We start from the raw sequence: 21,876 nt of genomic DNA, 5'->3' as shown, positions 1-21,876 counted from the left end.
TCATCACACTTTTAGTTCTTTGGTCCTTTTTTGAAATGGCATTTTCTGCCATTCAGTAAAATCTAGTAAAGTCAGGATCCTAACATCATACGTGATCCCATTCATCTGAACACACAAATACATTTTTTAGTTTGTATAAGTTACAATTATAGCTATAACTACTGTTCACATTGATATGCTTGTGTTGCTTGCATTAACTGGTTAGCAATTTTGCTGGGCAGTGAACCAGAGCAGAGTTCAGGCTGTGCTAACCTCCTCAGTATTCTTTCAGTTTCTTGTACAGGTTTTGCAGTACTTACCGAGTTATGTATTGTCAATGCTACTCAGCTACTAAAAGAAAATCAAATAGCCATGATTTATTTATTAGAACATTTTTGCTACAGTTTGCACAGATTCTGAATGGAGTTCAGAATCACCGATCATTCAAGCTATCAGATTGTCATACCTGTATAAGGCATATAATAATTAAACTCTACCTTTTTTCTGCCTCCAGCTCCATGGATTTCCATTTCTGTCTTCTAATGGCTGTAACAGCCACATTGCAGATATTTCCCTAGCATTCTTACTGTGTCTGTCATTAATACTAAGGAAAGTCCCTGTCCTTCAGTCATTGCTGGTTAATTGATATAACAAAAGCAGTAATAAATGCAGAACTGATGTAGTTTGAAACCAAAGCAAAGACTTATCTCAGACAAGCTGTTTTAACTTAGGCAAGAAAGAAGTGTATTAGTAACATAATTTAACTGCACAACATTCCTCCAATTTAAATATGAATATCCTGATATTTGCATACTTATTCCTCCTAAACTGTAGCTGAGATCTGCTTAAGATACAGGATTCTAGTGAATTCTTTGAAAACAAAAAGTATACTATAATGCATTCACTATTAGCAGTGCTTCTCTGGAATTCTCTTTTTAAAAAATGAGGTAATTTTTTCTCAAGAATATGTGTATTGCATAGTAGAAATTAATTGAATGATACTGTAGATTTCAACAAGAAAAAACTTCTAAACGTATTCCTGTTGGTAGCCTCTGAAAATTGTGAAAAACACACCAACAAATAACAGAAATCATGGCTCATAAACTTTAAAGACAACTAAATGATTATCCCTTTAAAGTCCCCCAGCTTTGTTTCCCCTGATATAACACTGTGAGTGGGCTACTCAAGATTTATATTTTCTTTCTAGCCTTTTTATGACCATGTGCAGCACTGGATTCCTCAGACTGCATTCAGGTCAAATCTGTTATGGTTTGTGAGGTACTACCATGAGCATATTCAAGCATAGACAGAACCTTTTATAATTAGTATAGACTCAAGCCTTGTCAGATATACTGGCAAATACAGAGATGAAGTGTGCATCTGTTTGCTCAGTTGCGTCAGGTTACAAGAAGGCTCTTCTAGAACTTCTCCCTCTTCTCACACTCTGTGCATCACATGCACAGACATGCAACACATCAGTCCGCTGGGGAATTCGAAAGCCAGGACTGCCTGCGAGAGGATATTTCTCTTAGCCTAGAGCAATGCTTTTAGCCAAGTTTTAAATCTCTGAATGAAGGGGTTTAATGGAACTTCTGTTTTCCTCATTCTCCAGGCACTGCAGTCATGGAGCTATTATTTTCATTTTGATTGCTTTATCAAATGATTGTTGGTATTCAGCTTCACTTGCGAAACAAAAAGCATACCAGTGGCTAGCTAAGTCCCCCACCCAAATATTTGGTGAAGTACCAGAACTGCCACAACTAGTAGAAATTTTAGTGAATTATTAGTCAAAGCAATAGATGAAAATATAGACAAGATCTTGAAATGTAAATGGTGATTTGACCACAATAAATATTTTCCCAGCATAGAGCATGGGAATCTCAAGGACAAAGCTGTGGGCCCTATCTGACAAAGGTAATTACCCATACCAACTGCATTCTTTAGAAATGAAGAAGTATGAGGCAATTTTATCACCTAATGGGAAAGGGCATAAAGCCAGAAAGACTCTTTATGGTTTACCAAGAATATAAATACAATAATTGAATCATCACCCAGCACATGCTCTACTAAAGTTATCTATATTGTATATTCCTTTAAAAAACACTAATTAAAAAGGAAGAGAGACATAATTACTCTTCAGAATAAGCCTTCAGCTACAATGTACTTTTTAATGCCATGACTACCTTTGCTCATGTTTTCATTTATTTAATTTTATTTAGCCTTTTATTGTAAAAAGGACTATAGGCATTATTGGCAATAATTCTAACATTTTAGGGAGTTACTTTGGTGCATCATATAATTACCTCTAATTTAGGGCTGAGTAAATTTCAGTAAGTTTTAGAAAGAGAAGGAAAAAGCCTTTATGGAGGTTTAAACAGGAGAAGCTCAGGAACATTAACCTTCTTCACTTGACCCTTTTTCCTCTGGCTTAGTGGAACTCAAACAAGATAATCCGTCATTTTTGCACAGAAACACAGGACTTAGTAAGGTAGTTTTTATTCATTTGCGCATATACAGGGTTACACAAAACTGCATTGATTCTAGCGGGTCACAGAGCATTTGCCATCAGTTAGTGGAGGGCTGGTATATCACATAAAGCTAGTTTGCAGTTCTCAGCTATGAAAGTGCATTCAGACATACCACAGACTTCCCCATTAGTGTTTTTCACAGCTCAAGAATAGCAGGAGAGGTGATCCACATGGATAATAGCGTGGGAGTAGCCATATTATGAGGAAATATGAATGGGAATGGAGTGTACTTGCGAAACAGTTTCTATAAAAAATAGTTTCAGTAGTTCAGGAGCAAACATTAAAATTCAGGTATGGAATGCTGAATAGAAGTTAGCAACCTCTGATTTCAGAGGAAAGCATGTAAGGCAACTGTGAATAAAGCATCTGAGTAATTCAGTGCAAAATAAAAGTCAGAGGAGGTAATAAACATAATTATGGCAAGGAAAAGGAGAGAGATTTGCATGAAGAGTCGATCTTCTTTTTTCTCTCGTAAAGCCAGGCTAGACATCTTAGTTCTAGATTTGCAAATGTTGATTTCACAAAAGCATACTGGAATTGAGAACAGTGTTCAAAGCTTAAAACACAAAAGGTTAGGATACTGACTGGTGTTTTAGAAAGGGAATAAGGCTTTTAAGGGCACAGAACAGATAAGGATTCAAGTAAGAAATATAAGGGTCATTAGTAAAAATGTACTTGACTAATTCACATGAAGTATGTTTGTTAATTATTTTGAGAAAACTGGAGGCATGGTTAAACTGTCAGTATACATATTATATTAGCAAAATGAGTGCATTGTTAAACTGGACAAGTAACAATTGGCCATCTGCACTTTGAACATTGAATTAGAATTTCTGAAGAAAATATGATTAATCTTAAAAATACTGTCTAGTATTCATCTAGTTTGGTAAGCTGAATTCATCTACTTCTAAACAGAATGTGACTAAAATCTCTACTGTTTTTTTTTTGTAAGGCTGAAGCATGAGAGTGGGTCAGGGTAGAGGTTTGTAACTGAGTATCGTTTTAGTCAATCTTTAAGCACATTTCCTTCTAGAATAAAGACTACTCAGAGAAGCATGCTTTGAGCTTCTAGTAAAGTTGCTGGATAGCAAAGTATGGCAGTATTTTCTGGCTGAAAAACAGAGGAGAGGATTTTTTAAAGGTACATACTGATATGCTAGGGAGATCTTATTGCTGAAGGTATGCAAGTAAGAATGGTTTGATGCTAAAGTCCTAGAACCTGATTTTCAAATACAGCATATCCAGCAATATTTTATCTGTGAAAGAATCATAAGAGTAACTAAATTGCACTGTTAAGAAAATCAGTCCCAGAAAGGAATATAAGCTCTAAAAATAGTGACATTTAAATACTTCTATAATAAATTATTGTTTAATAAAAACTTCTATTAAAGCATTTTGGTGTTTTGTATGAGCTCTAAAAATAGTGACATTTAAATACTTCTGTAATAAATTATTGTTTAATAAAAACTTCTATTAAAGCATTTTGGTGTTTTGTCTATCAGTAAGGGATGGATTTCATTTGAGCTATTAATTATTTCACTTCAATCATGAAATCATTCAAAATTTAAAAAAATCAAAATATTCCAGACATCATGTCCTCAATCAGTCTGCTTATTGTTATTATTATTGCTGCTAGTCATTATAAAATTTCATAGATAATTATAATTGATAATAAGACCTTGCATATCTAAGTCAATATTTTATAACATTTTAATATGCATGCTGTATTAGCATATTAACAATATAATTGCTCTAAAGTGTGGGCCAGATTCCTGACTGTTTTATGCTAGCACAACTCCCTTGATTAAGCTGGAATTGAGCAACACACCAGCAAATCATGCCCTGGTACATTTGTTGTGTCTTAACACTTTTCTTCAATCAGTTTTCTTCCTGCCTGTTCACTGGTCTATTTTGTCAGGCACTTTTTGTCACTTAATAGCACCATATTATTTTCTAGAATTTTTTTCTCATTGTTATATTTAGAAATTAATACCTGTTACTTCCTCACAATTAAGGCATTACACTGCCTCAGAAAATCTGAAATCCTAATTAGGTTTGTGGTGCTGTGATCAACAAGAAGTAAAGATCCAGTAGCATTTCATCACACTGTTATTATTGCTATTGTGTATAGTAAAGGTAACAGAAAGATGCAATTCCCTGTTTTCCTAACTCTTTTTTTCTTCTTTTTGGTAGCTGCCACAAGGAAGTGGAAAAAACTTTTTTCAAAAGCTTTTAGTGGACTTTGACTTCTGATAAAATGATGGGTCTGTAGAACAGTGCTTCTTAGTTGCAGATGATTCCAGAGATTACAAATGCTGTTTTGCTGTTGCTTATTCTTGAAGTTAGGTATAATTTTTTCCTGTTTTTTTTTCTGATTTGCATTGATTAAAGGCAAAAAATGTAACTGTATAACTTCAAATATTTCTAGCTTGCCTTTTTTTATAGCTTATAAGTCCACTGCTAATAGTTGCTGAAACTTAAACCATATTTTTAGGTTTTGCACTTGTAACAATTCACCACTGAAATAGGTAACACAGTTCATTTCCTGAAAGTGACATAACTGCAAACTACATTCTGACTTGCATCCTCGTTAGAGACAAATAAAGCTCAGTAACACAGTACTGTATCAGAAATACAGGTTGTTTTCTGCCAGCATTTGTTTCGATTTGGTGTCTGGATAGATGTGTGGGTGGAAGGATGTTGGTGGTGTAGGGTTTTTTATTTTTTTTACCTTAAGGATTTAGTTAGGATCTGTGAATAAAACAAAATTGTTTTCATTGTCATAAACCTGACATGACTATAGCAGCTTCCAATACAACCCGCTCAAGTAGCTATACTAATAATTTATTTTGAATTATGTATTTGTTTACTCATATTGATGTGTCACATATATCTTGATTATGTGTCACTATGAATATGAAGCTCACTGTGGTCAAAATTAGATTTGCAGAGGAACAGTCTCTAAGGACATGCTGTTTGCATCCAGAGCTTCTGACAAGAGACAAGTACCCGTAATTGCTACTCAAATATTGAAAAGGTGCTATTGTTTCTGACAATAGGATGCCCCTTCTAACTCTTTCCAAGCCTCATCCCATCCCTTTGTTCCCCGTACTTTAATATTCCACCTTTTCCCTCCTAGTGCATATCCTGTGCATTCCGATCACTGTCTTATGCAATATGTAGGTTACAAGTAATGAGCACTCATGTGTTACCTAGTACATCTAGTATCTGCTAGATCTTCTAGCATTTTCTTTTAGGAGTCCATGAAAATGAATAGGAAGTGGTGACACTAAGGTGGATTTTTCAAAACATAAACATTGTGATTAAAGGGAGACTGCCATTCAAAGTGATTTATAATAACCAGAAACCCTTGAGTTTCTGGGTTGTTGGTTTTTGGGAGGGTGGAATGAGGGGTGGTGCCTATGTTTCCCATTCCCCTCCAGCTCGAAGGTGGGCATGAATTAGTTTCATCACCCTCTGCTCCCTCAAGGACAAAATTACAGCTCGCTTACTGTTGCCCCTGGTTCTCAATCACACAGCAGTGGATAACTTCTTCTCTCCTATTGTGCATGGCTAAATTTAAACTGAACAGTGTCTTTTGATCTTCCCTTATAACCAGGGTTATGGTAGAAGAGACCCTCTTCACAGCTGTAAACTATATTTGAGGGGATGTTTTGCTTTTCCAATCTAGTTTTGCCTTTCCAAGCTCTTTTGATCTGTCTGTGCATTCAGACAAGGCAGTATCATGCATATACACCAAACAAAATATGATACTTCATTACAAATTACAAACATTTTCCAGTTTTGCAAATGGATCTTTCAATTCACAGAGTATCAGAGGTAATTACAGAGTGACTATTTGTTAGACTGCTGAATAACTGCACAGCTTAATGGTATGAAAAATAACAAAGAGGTTGCATTTGAATGTCAAATTATAGCCTGCCCTCAGATAAGCAAAATGAGGGCTGATTCCATCAATATGTATTGTATCTGTATGAAAGGAATATACTAACTTTTTTAAAATATAGTTTGGTTATTAAGTTCTATAAATAAGTGTGGATACTTTGAAGTTAGCAAAGTGCCCTGTTGAAGTCCCTGTTTTAATTTAAATTATATTTACATTTTAAATCTTAAATTATTTTAAATGTAGGAAATAGATAATGTAATATTAAGGACAAGGACTAGGTTAAACTTCCAGAGTAGAAGAGATCTGACTAACTTCAGCTGAAGCTGAATCAGGCCTTGGAGTGAAAGGGAAAAACGCATACCAACATAGTCTATTTACATTAATTTGCTACTACAATGGCAAGCAAAGAACTCAGTGCAGGGTTAGGTGGAACGTCACTGATAGAAAAATGATCTATTTGGTCTTTTTGCAGGCATGTTTCATTTTTCTGCAAATTTTAGGTAATTTATTCAAAATTCTTACTGGTTCTGCCCTATATTAAACAATTTTTATGTCTTACATGCACTAATGCGAAAAAAAAAAAAAAAGAAAGTGAGCATAAAGTTTGTCTGAACAGGGCCTGAAGACTATGACTTTATTTAATTAACATCATCTGGCATGGCTTGTGCATCCATCACAGAAATTTTATCTTTCTTTTTTGTTTTGGTACTATCAGTGACCTGGAAGTATAATCTGTCTTTCAGGCCCAAGCTATACATTTTATACATTCATTAAAGTTAGGTGTAGGTGGTCTATCCTAGTCACCTCTTTACAGATGGAGTTGCTGAACTTTGGAAACCTCTTAAATACAAATTCAGCTTTGAAGTCAAGGACTTGAAAATGTAGTCTGTCCTCAGTTTCCCCTCCCCCTCATCCTCCCTTCCAGGATATGCAGATGAAATACACTCCTTGCACTCCACCTGGTAAGGGGGTACGTATGGTTCTTTTGCATTTGTCCACACCTGTGGAAGCACTTGTTTTGCAAGAGTCTGACATCTTTTTCATGGCAATGAGAGATAGAAAAGTGGACAAAAACGAAGGAGGTGGAAGATGTTGAGCAAGTCTTTGGTTAAACTTGTGACAGTCTTGTCAGTGAGGAAATAAAAATAGAACATAACATAGCTTTGCTCTTGACTTGTTCATCTTTCTTCTGGAGACCATAATAAAATAAACCGAGTGATCTACTGAAAGGAGACAAAACTTTTCAACTCCATTATTATTTTTCTCCCAGAGAATGACTTAAGGAACAAACTCGAGAAATATGTTTCACATCTTTTTCTTTCTGCCTCCCTCCCACACACATGTACATGCAGAGACTCGCCGCAATCTGTACTTCTCTAATATGCTCCAGTGTGCTGAAATAAACATAAATGGAACATTAATTTTGAAGCAGTGTTTGTTTCTTGTCTTAGCAACTTGTACAGAAGCCTTTCTGCTATGCGCTGATATGTTTATATCATTTTATAAAAAATCCACAACTCTTAGTATTTTCTCATCCTTTAAAAATGCAAGAGTTTCAGGGGGGATCTAAATCTTCATGATGACCAATCCTGTTTGGGTTTTTTTGTTTGGTTGCTTGAATTTTATCCTAATTCAGAAATAGCTTATGTTCTGTTATTTTTAACAGAAATATTGCCAATTACTGGCAATTTCCGAGTCAGTTTCAGGCACTCAGTCTCTCTCGAATCAGATCATTACACAACACTTCAGACAAATGAACACAGCATTTGTTATAGTATGTGATTTCTATAGCTAAACTTCAACATAAATAAAATTTCAGTTTCACAATAGCATCTCTGTTACTTAGGATTCCTGAAGTTAGATGTGGTAGTTTAATATGACAAAAAATTGTTATAAGCTGTGGTATTATATAGGTAAAGGATTGCACAAAGAAAACAAAAATATAAACCCTAACAGGAGAAATAAACTTGTCCTCCATGTACATTATCTTAGTAAAGTCATCAGATAAAACCTTGATAAAGTCATTTGGAATGGATCTTTTAAAATACAACTTAGTAAGTTTGAAATATAAGGGATTAAAGCAAGTACTGTTGTTTTTATTAAGTCAGTGATTCAGGTTTTGTTTTGATTTCTGTTAGAACTAGGACTTCCTTTACTTCTAATTTTAAAATAGTATTATAGTAGAAATTTCACTGAATCGGAGAGGCATGAAATAGCCATTTCCAAGCCATGTGGTGATGATAATAATAATAAAAGATGTGTTATTTTCTAGGAGTCTACTTTCTATTCAGGTACTTAATTTTAGTTAAAATGCAAGACAGCTTATGACTTTTTAAAGAGAACCTTGAAGTGATTTTGGATGATTTAATTAAATAAAGGAAAACTGGATGAAACTGGATTTCTTTGGGTTCAGCAAATGAACTTTATTTTGTGCAGCAAATAATTCTCTTTCTTAAAGACCACTGCTCCTTAAGGCCATTTGTATATGCATCTGTTAAGGAGAGACAGTGTTGAAGTATTTTAAGCATGTTTATGAAGTGTTTAAGTGTTTCTGGGAGTTGAATAGCTGCATTATGTTCTGTTAGTTATGTCACAAGACCAAAAATTTGATTTATAAGCTCTAGTTACTCCTAGTATTACTTTCTGCATGCAGTACAACGTTAACAGTGCTTAGTGCTTTGCATCACAGATTTCCAATGATACACATGCATCTCAGATATTTAGGGGCTCTCCAGGAAAGAAGAAATATGTTGATCACAATAAGAACTAGCATGGCTCCTTAAGTTCAGGTTTGGAGACACTAAATGGCTTGATAATGGAATTTTTAAAATTTTACTTTGATTATCTCATTTGCCTCTTAATTTTTGTGTCAAACTTTGCAGCCTTTTTTAATCCTGAGTAAATTTCAATCAGTATATTGCTCAAAAATGAGTACTATCAAGGTGTGCATTTCAAGCGTTTATTGTTCCAACAGAGTCTTGAGAACTGGGAGAAAAGCAGAAGAGCTTTTTAGGTACTTATAATTCTTGGTAACCTTTCAATATGCATTTCTGAACTCAGCTGGACTTTCCATTTTTGGAAATTTATTTATTATCACTGTTAAGTTCCACTAGTTATTTTTACATTGAGTCATCTTTTCTTTAGATCTGTTTAGATGTTCCTTTCTTTGTGTGTGTGCTGTGCTCAGCTATAGCAGGCTACTGGATCTTAGAACTGTGGGCAGTAATTGAGAATTCATTAGAGACATAAAAGAGCTGTACTTGTAGGAAATTATGTACACAATTTGCACATGTGTTTCTTACAGCTACATGCTGTGCTGTGGCAGTGGTGTCCACGGATGACCAATTGAATGTATTTAAGATTAAAAACTAAGTCCTTCTGTGCAGCCTTACTCTGAAAAACTCTTCTAAACTAGACTAGTGGAAATTTTCTCAATATTTTTTAATCTTGCACCTCAGTGTGTGCTAAATTTTCAAACCAAGCCATTGCTCCTCAAGGGACAGTCCTAATGATATACTTGTATTGCAAGATTCAAAGTAGCTCTTTTTAAACCGTGCATCACAGTAAATACAGGTGCTGCAGCTTTTACAAATTCGGTTAGTTCCTTAGAGAGAGAGAGTCTCTAACTTTACACATCTTTATGATTTTGCATAAAATAATTGATTGGCACTTAAGCAATCAGTCTTACTGTCTACCTGGTGCATGCAAGAAGACTCAGTCTCCCTTAATTCTGTTGACTGGGTGATTCACTGGGAAAAAAACCAAACCAGACAAAATCCCTCCAGTAATTAAAACTCAGTTTTGTCACTGGTTTAGAAAGAACTGACTCTCCATTCATACAAATGAGGAACAGTGCTGATCATTGAATACTAATCAGTATGAAGGCCAACTGCATGAAGGACAGTTGCCCATGAAAACCTAACAGTTTATGCATTCTGTGGATCAGAGTGGATCCACTTCAATCACTTTCTACTTTTAGTTCAAGGATATTGGGCATTGCTAACAGAGATGGATTTAAACTTGAGAGGGACATCATCTGGGTACAGTTTGCAGGCATTAGAAGTATGAAAATGAACAGATGAAACTTTTTTATCTTGACAGTGTTTTGATTCATGAGTGAAATCTGGATTTGCTTAGTGAGAATTCATTAATTTGTTTGAATAGGTATGCTTAAGGTGATTTTTATTTACAGGGAAAACACTTAGCATAAAGTGAAATTTCACTGAAAGTTTGCAAAGACAAAATAATGCAACATATTCAGTGTGGTGGGCAGTACAAGCAGTAGATTAAATTCTCTCTCCATTTCTTTCTCTCTCTTAACAATAAATTTCACCATAGTCACAAGAACCCTAGTAGGCAGTGGATATCCCCATGTTTGGAGATTTCCAAACCAGTTGGGTCTCTCTTGTGTTTAGTAAATTAATTTTTTTAATGAATTCTCATCAAGTTTATAATTATAATATCTTTAAATTTGATGTTTGTATTTCTGATGAAAGACAAACATTTTGGGGGCAGTCACAAGGGACATGAATAATTTCTTTAGAAGCTTATCTAATTAATTACTTTTCTCTGTAATGTCTTTAAAATTTGAACTGCCATCATTTCATTAATTTAGATAAAAGTAAATCTTTAGTGTTTAAATATGACACTAGTGCTGAGAATTCTGATAAGCTCAAGATTCATTGTCTGTATTTTTATCAAGTTAAGATAAAAAAAAGTCTTTAAAATGTTTGGGATTCATGGTTTGCATATTAGCATTTATTTTATTTCAAATACATTATTATTCCATGGCGTAAGTGTTCACCACACCTGTTAATAAGTAATATCATACGATGCAAGATGGACATAAATATTAGTCTTAGAATATTTTGGTGGGGATTTCTTTCTCTTTTGGAACATGTTTCTTTCTGAACTAAAACTTTTGACTCCTTCAAATGGGAAGCATTTAAAGTCTGATGTCTTGTAATCTTCCATATCCTATACAGGTAGAATTTTAATATTTCAGGCTATCCGGCAAACAAAGCCTTTGTTTACAGCACTAGTACATTTGGTGATAGCCTAGTTTTGTGTCTTTTGAAATAGTTATTTTTATGCTATTTCAAAATAACTGCTAGTAGAGCAATTGAAATTTACACATTTATAGGTGGAGCCTCAAAAACTATGACTGTCTTTAGCATACAAGGGAAAAAAAAAAAAAAGGATGCAAGACGTAGGGTTTGAGTAGGTCACAACACAATTAACTTCGGTGGAAACCACAAAAAATGTGTATATAGTGATTCTTCCTTTAATAGTCTCTACCACTTGTAGGGCTGCCACCAGTTGCTACCTGCCCACTGGTAGAGCCTGATGTACTTCTCCTTTGTAGACATTTGTTATGAGAGGTACATTGAATACCAGGCAATAGGAACTTCTGTCCTGCCTCCCCCTAAGCCAGGTCTGTATTGCCAGAGAACAGAACCCACACGGACCGATGACAGCTTTGGACACTGCTAAGCTGTCACAACAACTGTGAGTGAGTTGATCGGTAGCAGCTTTCTTGCCTGCAGTAATACTTTAGGCAAAAGCAGATAGTTCAATTACAGGTCAGACCCAGAATTTAAATCACACAGTGTGCAGTTCTTCAAATTGTTGATATAAACAAGATAAAATACTATGGTTGTAAAATAATACTCACTAAGAAATGGATTTTTAAAGTAGTATTGAGTTACTTGTAGAAGTATGCGTGTGCTATAGAACAGTTTTTTAAATTCTTCAGATCATCTGGTCACCTCTATTCAAACTGAATTCATGTTTTTGATCTTTGGGAAAAATAATCTAAAATATTTATAAATAGCCTCTTAATTAACTATACTAAATTGAAGGAAAGACACTAGAACCTGAATGTGAAATCTATTCAAAGTAGAATGTGAACTGTTGGTTTAGCTTTTCTTTCCTTACAGCTTAACAAAGTTATTCTACTCTTTACAGTGATAAACACTTTTATGCAAAATACTTCTATATTATAAATAATGAGGCTTTATTTTGGTGAAGAAAGAAATTCAGAGGTCATATTTTTGGTCAGTGGCAGATGAATCAAGTGCTTTAATAGTCCAGAGTACTATCTAGTTTTGCCTATGTCAATCTACCATCTATCTTTCTCACAATGTGGGTCTCCACATTATTCGTAGTTGTAATGAAGAAATAATAGATGTGCAGTCAGAAAAACTAATAGAGTAAAATGCTCTGTGCTCTGCCAAAGATAAACAAAGAAATAAATCTATGTTGTTTACAGCCTTCCCTTTTCCATGTATCAATAAAACAATACAAACTTCATCAAAGAAAAATCTTACCAATTTAGTCCGAGAAAGGTCTTCATTGAGCTAATCTCCAACAAATGCTGTTTGCAATGGGGATCTATTTATTCTTTTCAACCATAAAATACTGGGCATCATTCTTTATCTCATGCTCCAACTCTAAGATCCATTGCAGATAACACAACCCAATTAAGCAAGGACATAAGACAGGAAGAGTATGGTTACTATGTAAGCATTTATGCATCAGTCCCAAATTAAATATGTTTACCTTTTATGCTTTGATTTCTTTTTTTAGGGAACCACAGTCAAGTGTCCCGGGTGCCTGTTGCTATCAAAGTTCTTGATGTAAATGACAACGCTCCTGAGTTTGCATCAGAGCATGAAGCCTTTTTATGTGAGAATGGAAAGCCTGGACAAGTAAGTATCTCCGTGTTTTTATGTTGTGTACTTTGGTGTGTGAGAATAGGATGCAGTTTCTCCCTATCATCTTCTCTTTATTCCCAAAATATGCGCCTATGTGTTCATGCTAACAACTGTTAACATTCATTGAAGATAAACCTATGATTATATTCTGTGGTACATCTTTCTATATATGGTTGTACATATTTTTTAAAGTATAGGTTTTAAATTAAAGGTAGGTATCTTGGGACAATATCCAGAAAAAATGCTGAGTGTCTTTATGCTCCCGCTGTTTCCACTCTGATGGAGCTCATCAGTTCATAGGTTCATGTGTGTTAATAGGCAAAAGTATAATCCAACCTGAATTCCAGTGCAGTTATTGAACTATATTGCAGCTGGGCACAGGCACAGCTTAGAAGAAACACTTGTAACAATAAAACCATTTCCCCTTACCCATGTCTCAGTTATAATCGCAATCTATTTAGTTCTTACTCACATTTTTATGACAATTGGGAAAAAACAAGAAAGCAAACAAGAACTTGATGGAAAGGGAAGGAAATTGTAACTGCAGTTAAAGTATCTAAAGAGGGATGGAGCGTTGGAGAAGTGGAGTGCAAGTTTTCATTATATTTCACAAAAAAACCCAAACAACCAGAAACCAAAAACAAACCCACAAGACTTAAGAGGTTATTTCCTTCTTGATTTAATGAAATAAAAGGGTTGCCAAAGGAATTTACACAACACTCTACAAGGTGAAATAAACATAGAAAGATATCAGAAGTAAGATTTAACCTGTATAGACTTTTTCAAAGAAAATGAAACAGATTTCTTAAAAGGCATCTATTTTGAAGGACAAATGTACAGAAATAGGGAAGAATATCTCATATGCCACATAAATGACAAAATAAAGATTCAAGAAAATGTACAGACTTTTAGAAAGTAATGCGGTGTAAATGAGATTTAACTTTTGTCCAGCTTGAGAAACACTGTATATTACAACAATTCACTGTTTTTAACTTTCTAATTTATTTCTAGATTGTGACATTTTGTTTAAATAAACAGCAGCTGACTGCATGACACGAGTCTTCTTAATCCAACTATTCCTGTGAGTGTTAGGCATTGAATTCAGTATTCTCCAATGAAGTTTACCTGACAATAGAGTTAGCAATTATTTTGTTTTATTAGTATTAAATCACAGAATCATAGAATACCAGGTTGGAAGGGACATCAAGGATCATCTGGTCCAACCTTTCTTGGCAAAAGCACGGTCTAGACAAGCTGGCCCAGCACCCTGTCCAGCTGAATCTTAAAAGTGTCCAAAGTTTGGGAATCCACCACTTCCCTGGGGAGATTATTCCAGTGGCTGATAGTTATTGTGAAAAATTGTCCTCTTGTGTCCAATTGGAATCTCCCAGGAGTAACTTGTACCCATTACCCCTCGTCTTTTCCATGTGACTCCTTGTAAAAAGGGAGTCTCCATCTTCTTTGCAGCCACCCTTTAAATACTGGAACATGGTGTCATGGTTTAAACCCAGGTAGCAGCCAAACATGATGCGGCCACTCACTCACTCTCCCCCACCCCTGGGGAATGGGGGAGGAAGTTGGAGAGGTAAGCATAAAGAGACTCGTAGGTTGAGATAAAAACAATTTAATAATTGAAATAAAATTAAAATAATAATGATGATAATAATAGTAATAATAGAAAATACAAACGAGTAATGCACGGTGTGATTGCTTACCACCCACTGACCGATCCCCAGCCTGTACCCAGATCCCAAAGAAGAGAGACCTGAAACCACAATCCTGGAAGCTAAAGGGAGCTTCCTAATCAACCCTTATCTATATACTGAGCATGACATTATAAGATACGGAATATTCCATTGGCCAATTGTTTTGGCTGTGCTCCCTCCCAGCTTCTTGTGTACCCGTGCACTAGCAGTACATGGAAAGTTGAAAAGTTCTTAATTTCTTAGCAACAGCTAAAAACATCAGTACATTATCAACATTCTTCTCATATCAAATCCCATACTGAATCCAAAACACAGCACTGTTCTATCCCAGCCAAAACCAGGACACATGGTGATAAGGTCTCCCCTAAGCCTTCTATTCTCAAGGCTGAACAAACCCAATTCTCTCAGCCTGTCCTCACATGACAGACTTCCCAGTCCTTTGATCATCTTTGTGGCCCTCCTCTGGACCCTCTCCAGCCTGTCCACATCTCTTCTGTATAGCGGGGACCAAAACTGAACACAGTATTCCAGGCATGGCCTGACGAGTGCTGAGTAGAGTGGGGTGATGACTTCTTTATCTCTGCAGTTGATGCCCTTGTTGGTGCAGCCCAGCATCCTGTTGGCTTTCTTTGCTGCTGCAGCTCACTGGTCACTCATGATGAGCTGCTGGTTCACCAGGACCCCCAGGTCCCTTCCCACAGAGCTGCTCTCCAGACAAGGTAGATCCTGGTCTGTGCTGCACTCATGGGTTATGTTTTTCCAGGTGCAAGACCTTACACTTGTCCTTGTTGAACTTCACAAGGTTCATGTTAGCCCACTCTGCCAGCCCATACAGGTCTTCCTGCAGGGTGGTTCTCCCTCCCGAAGTGTCCACTTCCCCACTCAGTTTGCTATCATCAGCAAACATCATCAGGGTACACTTGATACCATCATCCAGATCACTTATGAAGACATTAAACAGCATTGGGCCCAATATTGATCCCTGGGGGACCCCACTTGTGACAGGTTGCCAGTTTGAAAAGGAGCTATTTCTCACCACCCTCTGCATGTGGCCTGTCAGCCAGTTCCCCACCCACTACACAGACCATTTGTCTAGACCGTAATGTATCAGTTTCTCTAGAAGGCTGTGGGAAACCATATCAAGTGTCATGGAGAAATCCAGGTAGACAATATTCACCACTCACCCCACATTAACCAAGCAGGTTATTTTGTGGTAGAAGGCTATCAGGCACCATTTGCCCTTGGTGAATCCGTGCTGGCTTTCCCCGATCATGTGCTTCATTTGACTTGTGATAGGCACCAGGAGGATTCGTTCCGTAACTTTCCCAGGGATTGAAGTAATACTGATGTGTCCATAATTTCCTGGATCCTCCTTTAAGCCCCTCTTGTAGATGGGGGTGATGTTAACCTTCTTCCAGTCTTCTGCAATGTCTCCCGATCTCCATGACTTCTCAAAGATTATGGAGGGCAGCCTCACAGCGACATCAGCCAGCTCTCTTAACACCCTTGAGTAGATAATGTCAGAGCCCACAGATTTGTAGGAGTCAAGCTCCTGTAATAGTTCACATACAAAATCTTCCTTCAGTGACAGTGGGTCTGTGTTTTCATTGACCTGGATTTTTGTTCCCAAGGCCTGGGGCCCAACAGTGCTGGTAAAGACAGAGGTGAAGGAAGTGTTGAGAACCTCTGCCTTTTCAGTGTTGTTGCTCTGCAAGAGACAACCTATATAGTACTATATGACAACCTACCTCTGCCAAGACTGGATTGTTACAGAAGATGAATTGACTTCTAGCACCCCTTTTTGTTTATTTTAAAGGTGACAAAAATGTGTCATTTAAGAAATGAGAATTCTCTCTAACCACTGAAAAGCAAATTATTGAAATGTGTCCTTATGGGCAGACAGTTATGTTACTCTTGGTATTTAAGTTCTTCTAGCTCAGAGTGGATTTCTGTTTAACTCGGGGTGGATTTCAGATGCTGAGTAGTTAAGTTTTCTAGGATATATTAAATTCTAATGGGTATACCTTTATCCAGGGCTCAGTAAGCTTCCCTGAAATCAGAAATCTGTGTTGCACAGTGTTTTCTGAATATGTTTATCTAGGTATTGCTATCAAATTTCAGGTGGTTGAAGAGATGGCAAAAATGTTTCCATTTCATTTTGGAATAAAACAATAAATGGGGTGATTAAGAGTCACCTAGTAAAAGAGGCTTTTGTTTAAACACTTATGGAGAACTTTCATTAAACCATGATATTCTTCATCTTACCATCTCTTACATTCTTGATCTGATGGCAGATGTCACTCTTGAGCATGAAACCTTGTGTGAACTTTACAGATGGTTATTAAATATTTAGCTGCCAGTATGGATGAGGTGGCACTGATCCTGCAATTTATTCTGAGTTTTAAACAAATAACATTATTGGAACAGTAACCAGTCCAGAATAATCACCAAGTTTGGATTCTAAATTTAAGTCATCATTCAAAAATTATCTGTTCCTGTGAAGATTTTAGTATCTACACTACATGATTGATTTTTGTTATGCTTATTATTATATATTTAAATTTTAGAAGAAATATTAATCAGTCAAGATGTAGAATTCAAAAAATTAAATATGTCTCAGCTATGATATAGCTAATTTGAGAAAGACACAACTCTTTTACATAGTAACAAAAGCCTTATTTGGATAGTTCTCTGAAGTTTAAACTTGGATGTTACATTTGCAGGAAAGATGCAGTTGTGTTATGGTATTTCAATCTATTTACATTTGCAGTTCAACTTAAATCTAAGTTTAAATCAAATTTGAATTACCATAAGGGAGATCACATTTGAACCTTTTATGAAACCTTATTTGCAGCCCCTAAATATATTGAACCATCTATTCCAGTTCAGTTTCTAAGTGTTCTATTTTGAGTTCTAATATAATTGCAAGTGGCAAGTGCAGCTGGTGGTGATGTGATGGAATGTATTAAAAACTGTTGATGTATAACATTGTCAGATGCATTTTCTTTGCTTTAACCTACCTCTAACAGGAGAGGTACTACAGCTAGTAGGAGAGGAAAGGGAAAGGAGGAGAAAATGTATTTGTCCATGCACATATTTATGTGCTTCTTGCACATTTTTACAAACAACAGAAAGTTGCCAGAAATGGGTTGTCAGTTTCAGGAAAAAAACAAACAAACAAACAAACAAAAAAACAAAAAAGATTTGAATGTGCTGTTACAGTACCTCTAAGCTAACCATAAACCAGCTCATGCCTTTCCCTATTATTCCTTTCGTTTGCATAATTCCACTTACTAAAGCCAGAACATTCATGGTTTTGCTGGGTATAGCTGTACAGTTGACTGTTCTCCAGCCCAGCTAAATTATTTTCCTGTACTCCTAGAACAGAACATTTGTATTGATGAGTAAGACAAGTACCTCACTCACTGTTTCCCAGTCCATACCCAGACTTTTCCAGTGTTTGCTCAAAACAAAGATACAAAATTTTCAAACACTTCGGTAGTGCAGACAATGTATTAGTGCTCAAGCCACTGTTCAAACTAGAGCAATATAAAACTGAATACAGTGTTCCTCCAGTCTCTCACAAATTGTCTATTTTATTCAGTTCTCCTAATAGAATTGGCTTTTTCTAATAGAAGAAATCTTCAGATAGAGCTCTGTGAAGAGTTAAAGCTCATTCAAATGGCAAAATGCAGGTTCTAGCAGTAAAGGGCTGGCTCTAGCTGAAAAGACGAAGTTAAAATTGGAGTGTGATGTGTCTACTGCTTATAGTATGATGAGTGTGCAGAGTAATTCAGAAATAACCATGAACACCCATGTAACTGCATAAGTTTTTTCAGTGTTGGAAGAACAGTTTTAAGAAAAGTAGGAATAGTTTACTAATAATAAATAACCATTCTAAGTTAGGTTAACAAGTTGAATTGCAGGGAAAGACTTTTAAACAGTATCATATATTAAAATTGCACATAGATAGTTATGACATTAATGAGAACTTTGTTTTGCTATTTATCCTTCTACATCATTCATTATATTGGTAATCTTTTATAAATATTATTTCAGGCATATGTGACTTTGTAGGAATGCAATACAAGCCTGCAGACTATAATGCCGAGTTGTCCTAGTGGAATACTTAACTACTAATTTCAGTCCAGAGCTGCCTGTTAAGCAAAATATGCTCATTTACTATGTTTCTACTATATGTATGTACAGAATCAAATATATGCATGAATTTTTAATACAACATCGAAGTTGAAATTTTACATGGAAGACTTTTGGAAATTTCAAGAATGAACAGGCAAAGGGTTACTAACTTTCACTGTAGAGCTTATGACTACATAGTGAAAAAAATCAGTTCTTGTTTTCTTTATTATTAGTACTGACCAATTTTGTTATATGGAACACTTTTATTATGCATGTTATTACTGGGAAAGGGAAAACATTTGTAGTGATAGGTAAGGCAGGTCAGCCCTGGAAGATTCTCTACCACGTTATGAACCACGAATGAAGAGCTGGAGAATTACTTCAATAGTGTTCCGTTACGTGATGACACAGCATAGAGCAATAAAGTATGCTCATCAGCATACCAATAAAAATGTTGTAATGAGAATTACTGAACTTTTCTCACCCCTATGGAGTAAAAGATACAGTAGCTTTGTATTACTGTATATATGGTTACACTTTTTTTTTAAGAGCTTATTTTAATGCAAACGCACAAAGAAATAAGGTTGCTATGGGAACACTAACTCTTAATTCCTTGATATGTGCATGTAACACAACAAATGTAGTATTCCACTAAGCCTGTCTTTTACATATAATTTTTGGTGCAGAAAAAGAATGATTTGGTATACAGTGCAGGGAATGGATGCAAAGAACTGAAAGTATAAGAAAGAAATCTGTAGGACATTAAGAGGTATCTATAGCTCTGAGGAGAAAAAAAAGCAAAGAATATGCTCAATGTCTGTTTCTTGAAAATTTCCAATCTAGATTATAATCTAGATTTATTTCATGAAATCTCTGTGAGCTGAAAACTCATATTACTGATGCTCTTGGCTACGGGCTTTCCAGTATATTAATTGAAAACCTGGAGACAGTAAAGTTAATTTTTACAGTCAACTCTCTTACATAATGGTAGAAAGAATTAACAGTTATGTAGCCAGTAGAGATAAAATCGCATAACCATCTGATAAACTGCACCTATTATGTGCAGTTGACCTTCCAGATTCCCCTGTGCCATTATCTTTCCCCCCTGTTGCTTTCCCATTCTAGCAGTGTTTGAAAAATAGAACAATCATAAAATATATCTGTCTAAAGATACTTGTTTTGGGATTCCATTCTAGATTGCACTTACCCATGATGCAGAATTACTAGTACCTAGTGCAGCCCTGGGCTTGATGCATGTGGATAGTTTAGTACCTTGCACTTCTGCAAAGAGATAGCTGAAAATGTTCCACATCTGTAAATCGGTCCATCTCTGCAGTGGGACAGACAACATCTGCTTATGTATTTTTCAGCTGTTTATATTTTTTCACACTGAGAAACTCTCTAGGATCCATTATACAGCTGTTAAATTGGAAACCTACTTCTTTAAGCAAAAGCTATGTTAGGCCTTTTTTTGTCCATCTCTTCTAATACATATGTTTGAAACCAAGGCCAACCTTGGCAGATACAGTTATCAAAAAAAAAAAAATCTGTTTATGTGGTATTTAAACAATCTAAAACTTTTTCCAGTAGATTTTTGATAAACTTACCTATCCAGAATATGATTAGGCAATTGTCTCAAATTCCTTCCTAGGTTGTCTTATAAATTATATTTGTATTATATGTGTATATATATTTTTATGTATTATATAAATTACAAACTATATCAATACCTGCTCAAGCATCTTTTTAAATACATAATTTCTAATATTTATGTTTTGATGTTGCTTCTTGTGATTATGTAGTAAGATTTTATTCTTTCTTTGACTCTTGAAGAACATAGAAGAAATAATGGGATATTTACTACTATCATATATGTAACATATACAGATTGATAGTCCTTTCTCTTGTGGTAAAGCCAGTATAAAATATTAGGTATTAGCATTTTGTTAGTGAAGCTTTGAAAATTTAAAGTATAAGTCTATGAATTTGGACAGAATCAAACCCTGTTTCCATTTTTTACTCTACTCCTAAAAAATTAAATTTGTAGTGATTCCTAATTTGAATTTAATTGTCCAAGACATTATTGGTCAGTTGCTTTAGGCATTACAAAAATAACTACATAAGACAAAAATGTTATTGAATTCAATGGACATGGGAAAGGTCAATATTTCTCATTAAATTTCTTATAAACCTCATCTAGCATGAGCTAACTACCACTGAAATGCAACTCTTGAGTGTGGATTCTGGATCTGTACTTGCCTTTGTTTCTACTTCTCTGGAAAATACTTATAATCGAAAGTAATTGCACCAAATATTTTTAAAAAAATTCAAACCTCCTGATTAGTTTAAAATAATGTTTTCTCCTTTCATATTCCTGTGCTGCTTTGTATGATTTGAAGATGATCAACTGCAGTATCTTTCTGAGTAACGTTACAGGTAAAAGAGGTAAATGGATGTAAATACACCGCAGATACTGTAGTTGGTCATGTAAATCATATGAGGTGCTTCATACAGAGTTATTTGATTATTCAAAGCTATTCAGCCTATCCAAACACTCTCTCCTCTTCTAACTTTAATATCCTGCATTATTTTGGGAATCATTTGTTAATTATGGTATTTTAAAACAAATCTGTGTTCCTAGTACAGGAATAACTGAGGTTTTGTTAAAATTAAAGAAAAAATCCAAATACAGATTTAGATATTTTCTTTTTTTTCAGATTAGACTATTTACCATATAAAACTTCACACCAAAAGTTAATTTTAACAAAAATGTTTATTTAATGAATAAAAAGTGGTGTGCAAAGCATGAATGAAAGACTACCATAGGCATCATGAGTGTTTCTGAAACTCATTTCTGCTTCTTTTTTATTGCTGAATAATAATTGATTACTTGCCTAAAT

General features: G+C 35.3%; 1 protein-coding gene across 4 annotated transcripts in view; it reads left to right on the top strand.

Annotated features, from left to right (window-relative positions):
• CDH8 (cadherin 8) overlaps window positions 1–21,876 on the top strand; it is a 244,333-nt gene that overhangs the window by 194,770 nt on the left and 27,687 nt on the right. For all 4 annotated transcript variants that reach the window (XR_012625090.1, XM_074839548.1, XM_074839549.1 and 1 more), the window contains one exon: window positions 13,003–13,124. Coding sequence is in view for 3 of the 4 variants with exons in the window: in XM_074839548.1 (XP_074695649.1) it covers window positions 13,003–13,124 (122 nt within the window). In the remaining variant the exon portion in view is untranslated. The remainder of the gene's footprint in view (window positions 1–13,002; window positions 13,125–21,876) is intronic.

Source organism: Strix aluco, chromosome 14, assembly GCF_031877795.1.
Source record: "Strix aluco isolate bStrAlu1 chromosome 14, bStrAlu1.hap1, whole genome shotgun sequence".
Classification (NCBI taxonomy): Eukaryota; Metazoa; Chordata; class Aves; order Strigiformes; family Strigidae; genus Strix; species Strix aluco.
This window is presented reverse-complemented; position numbering and strand designations above follow the sequence as displayed.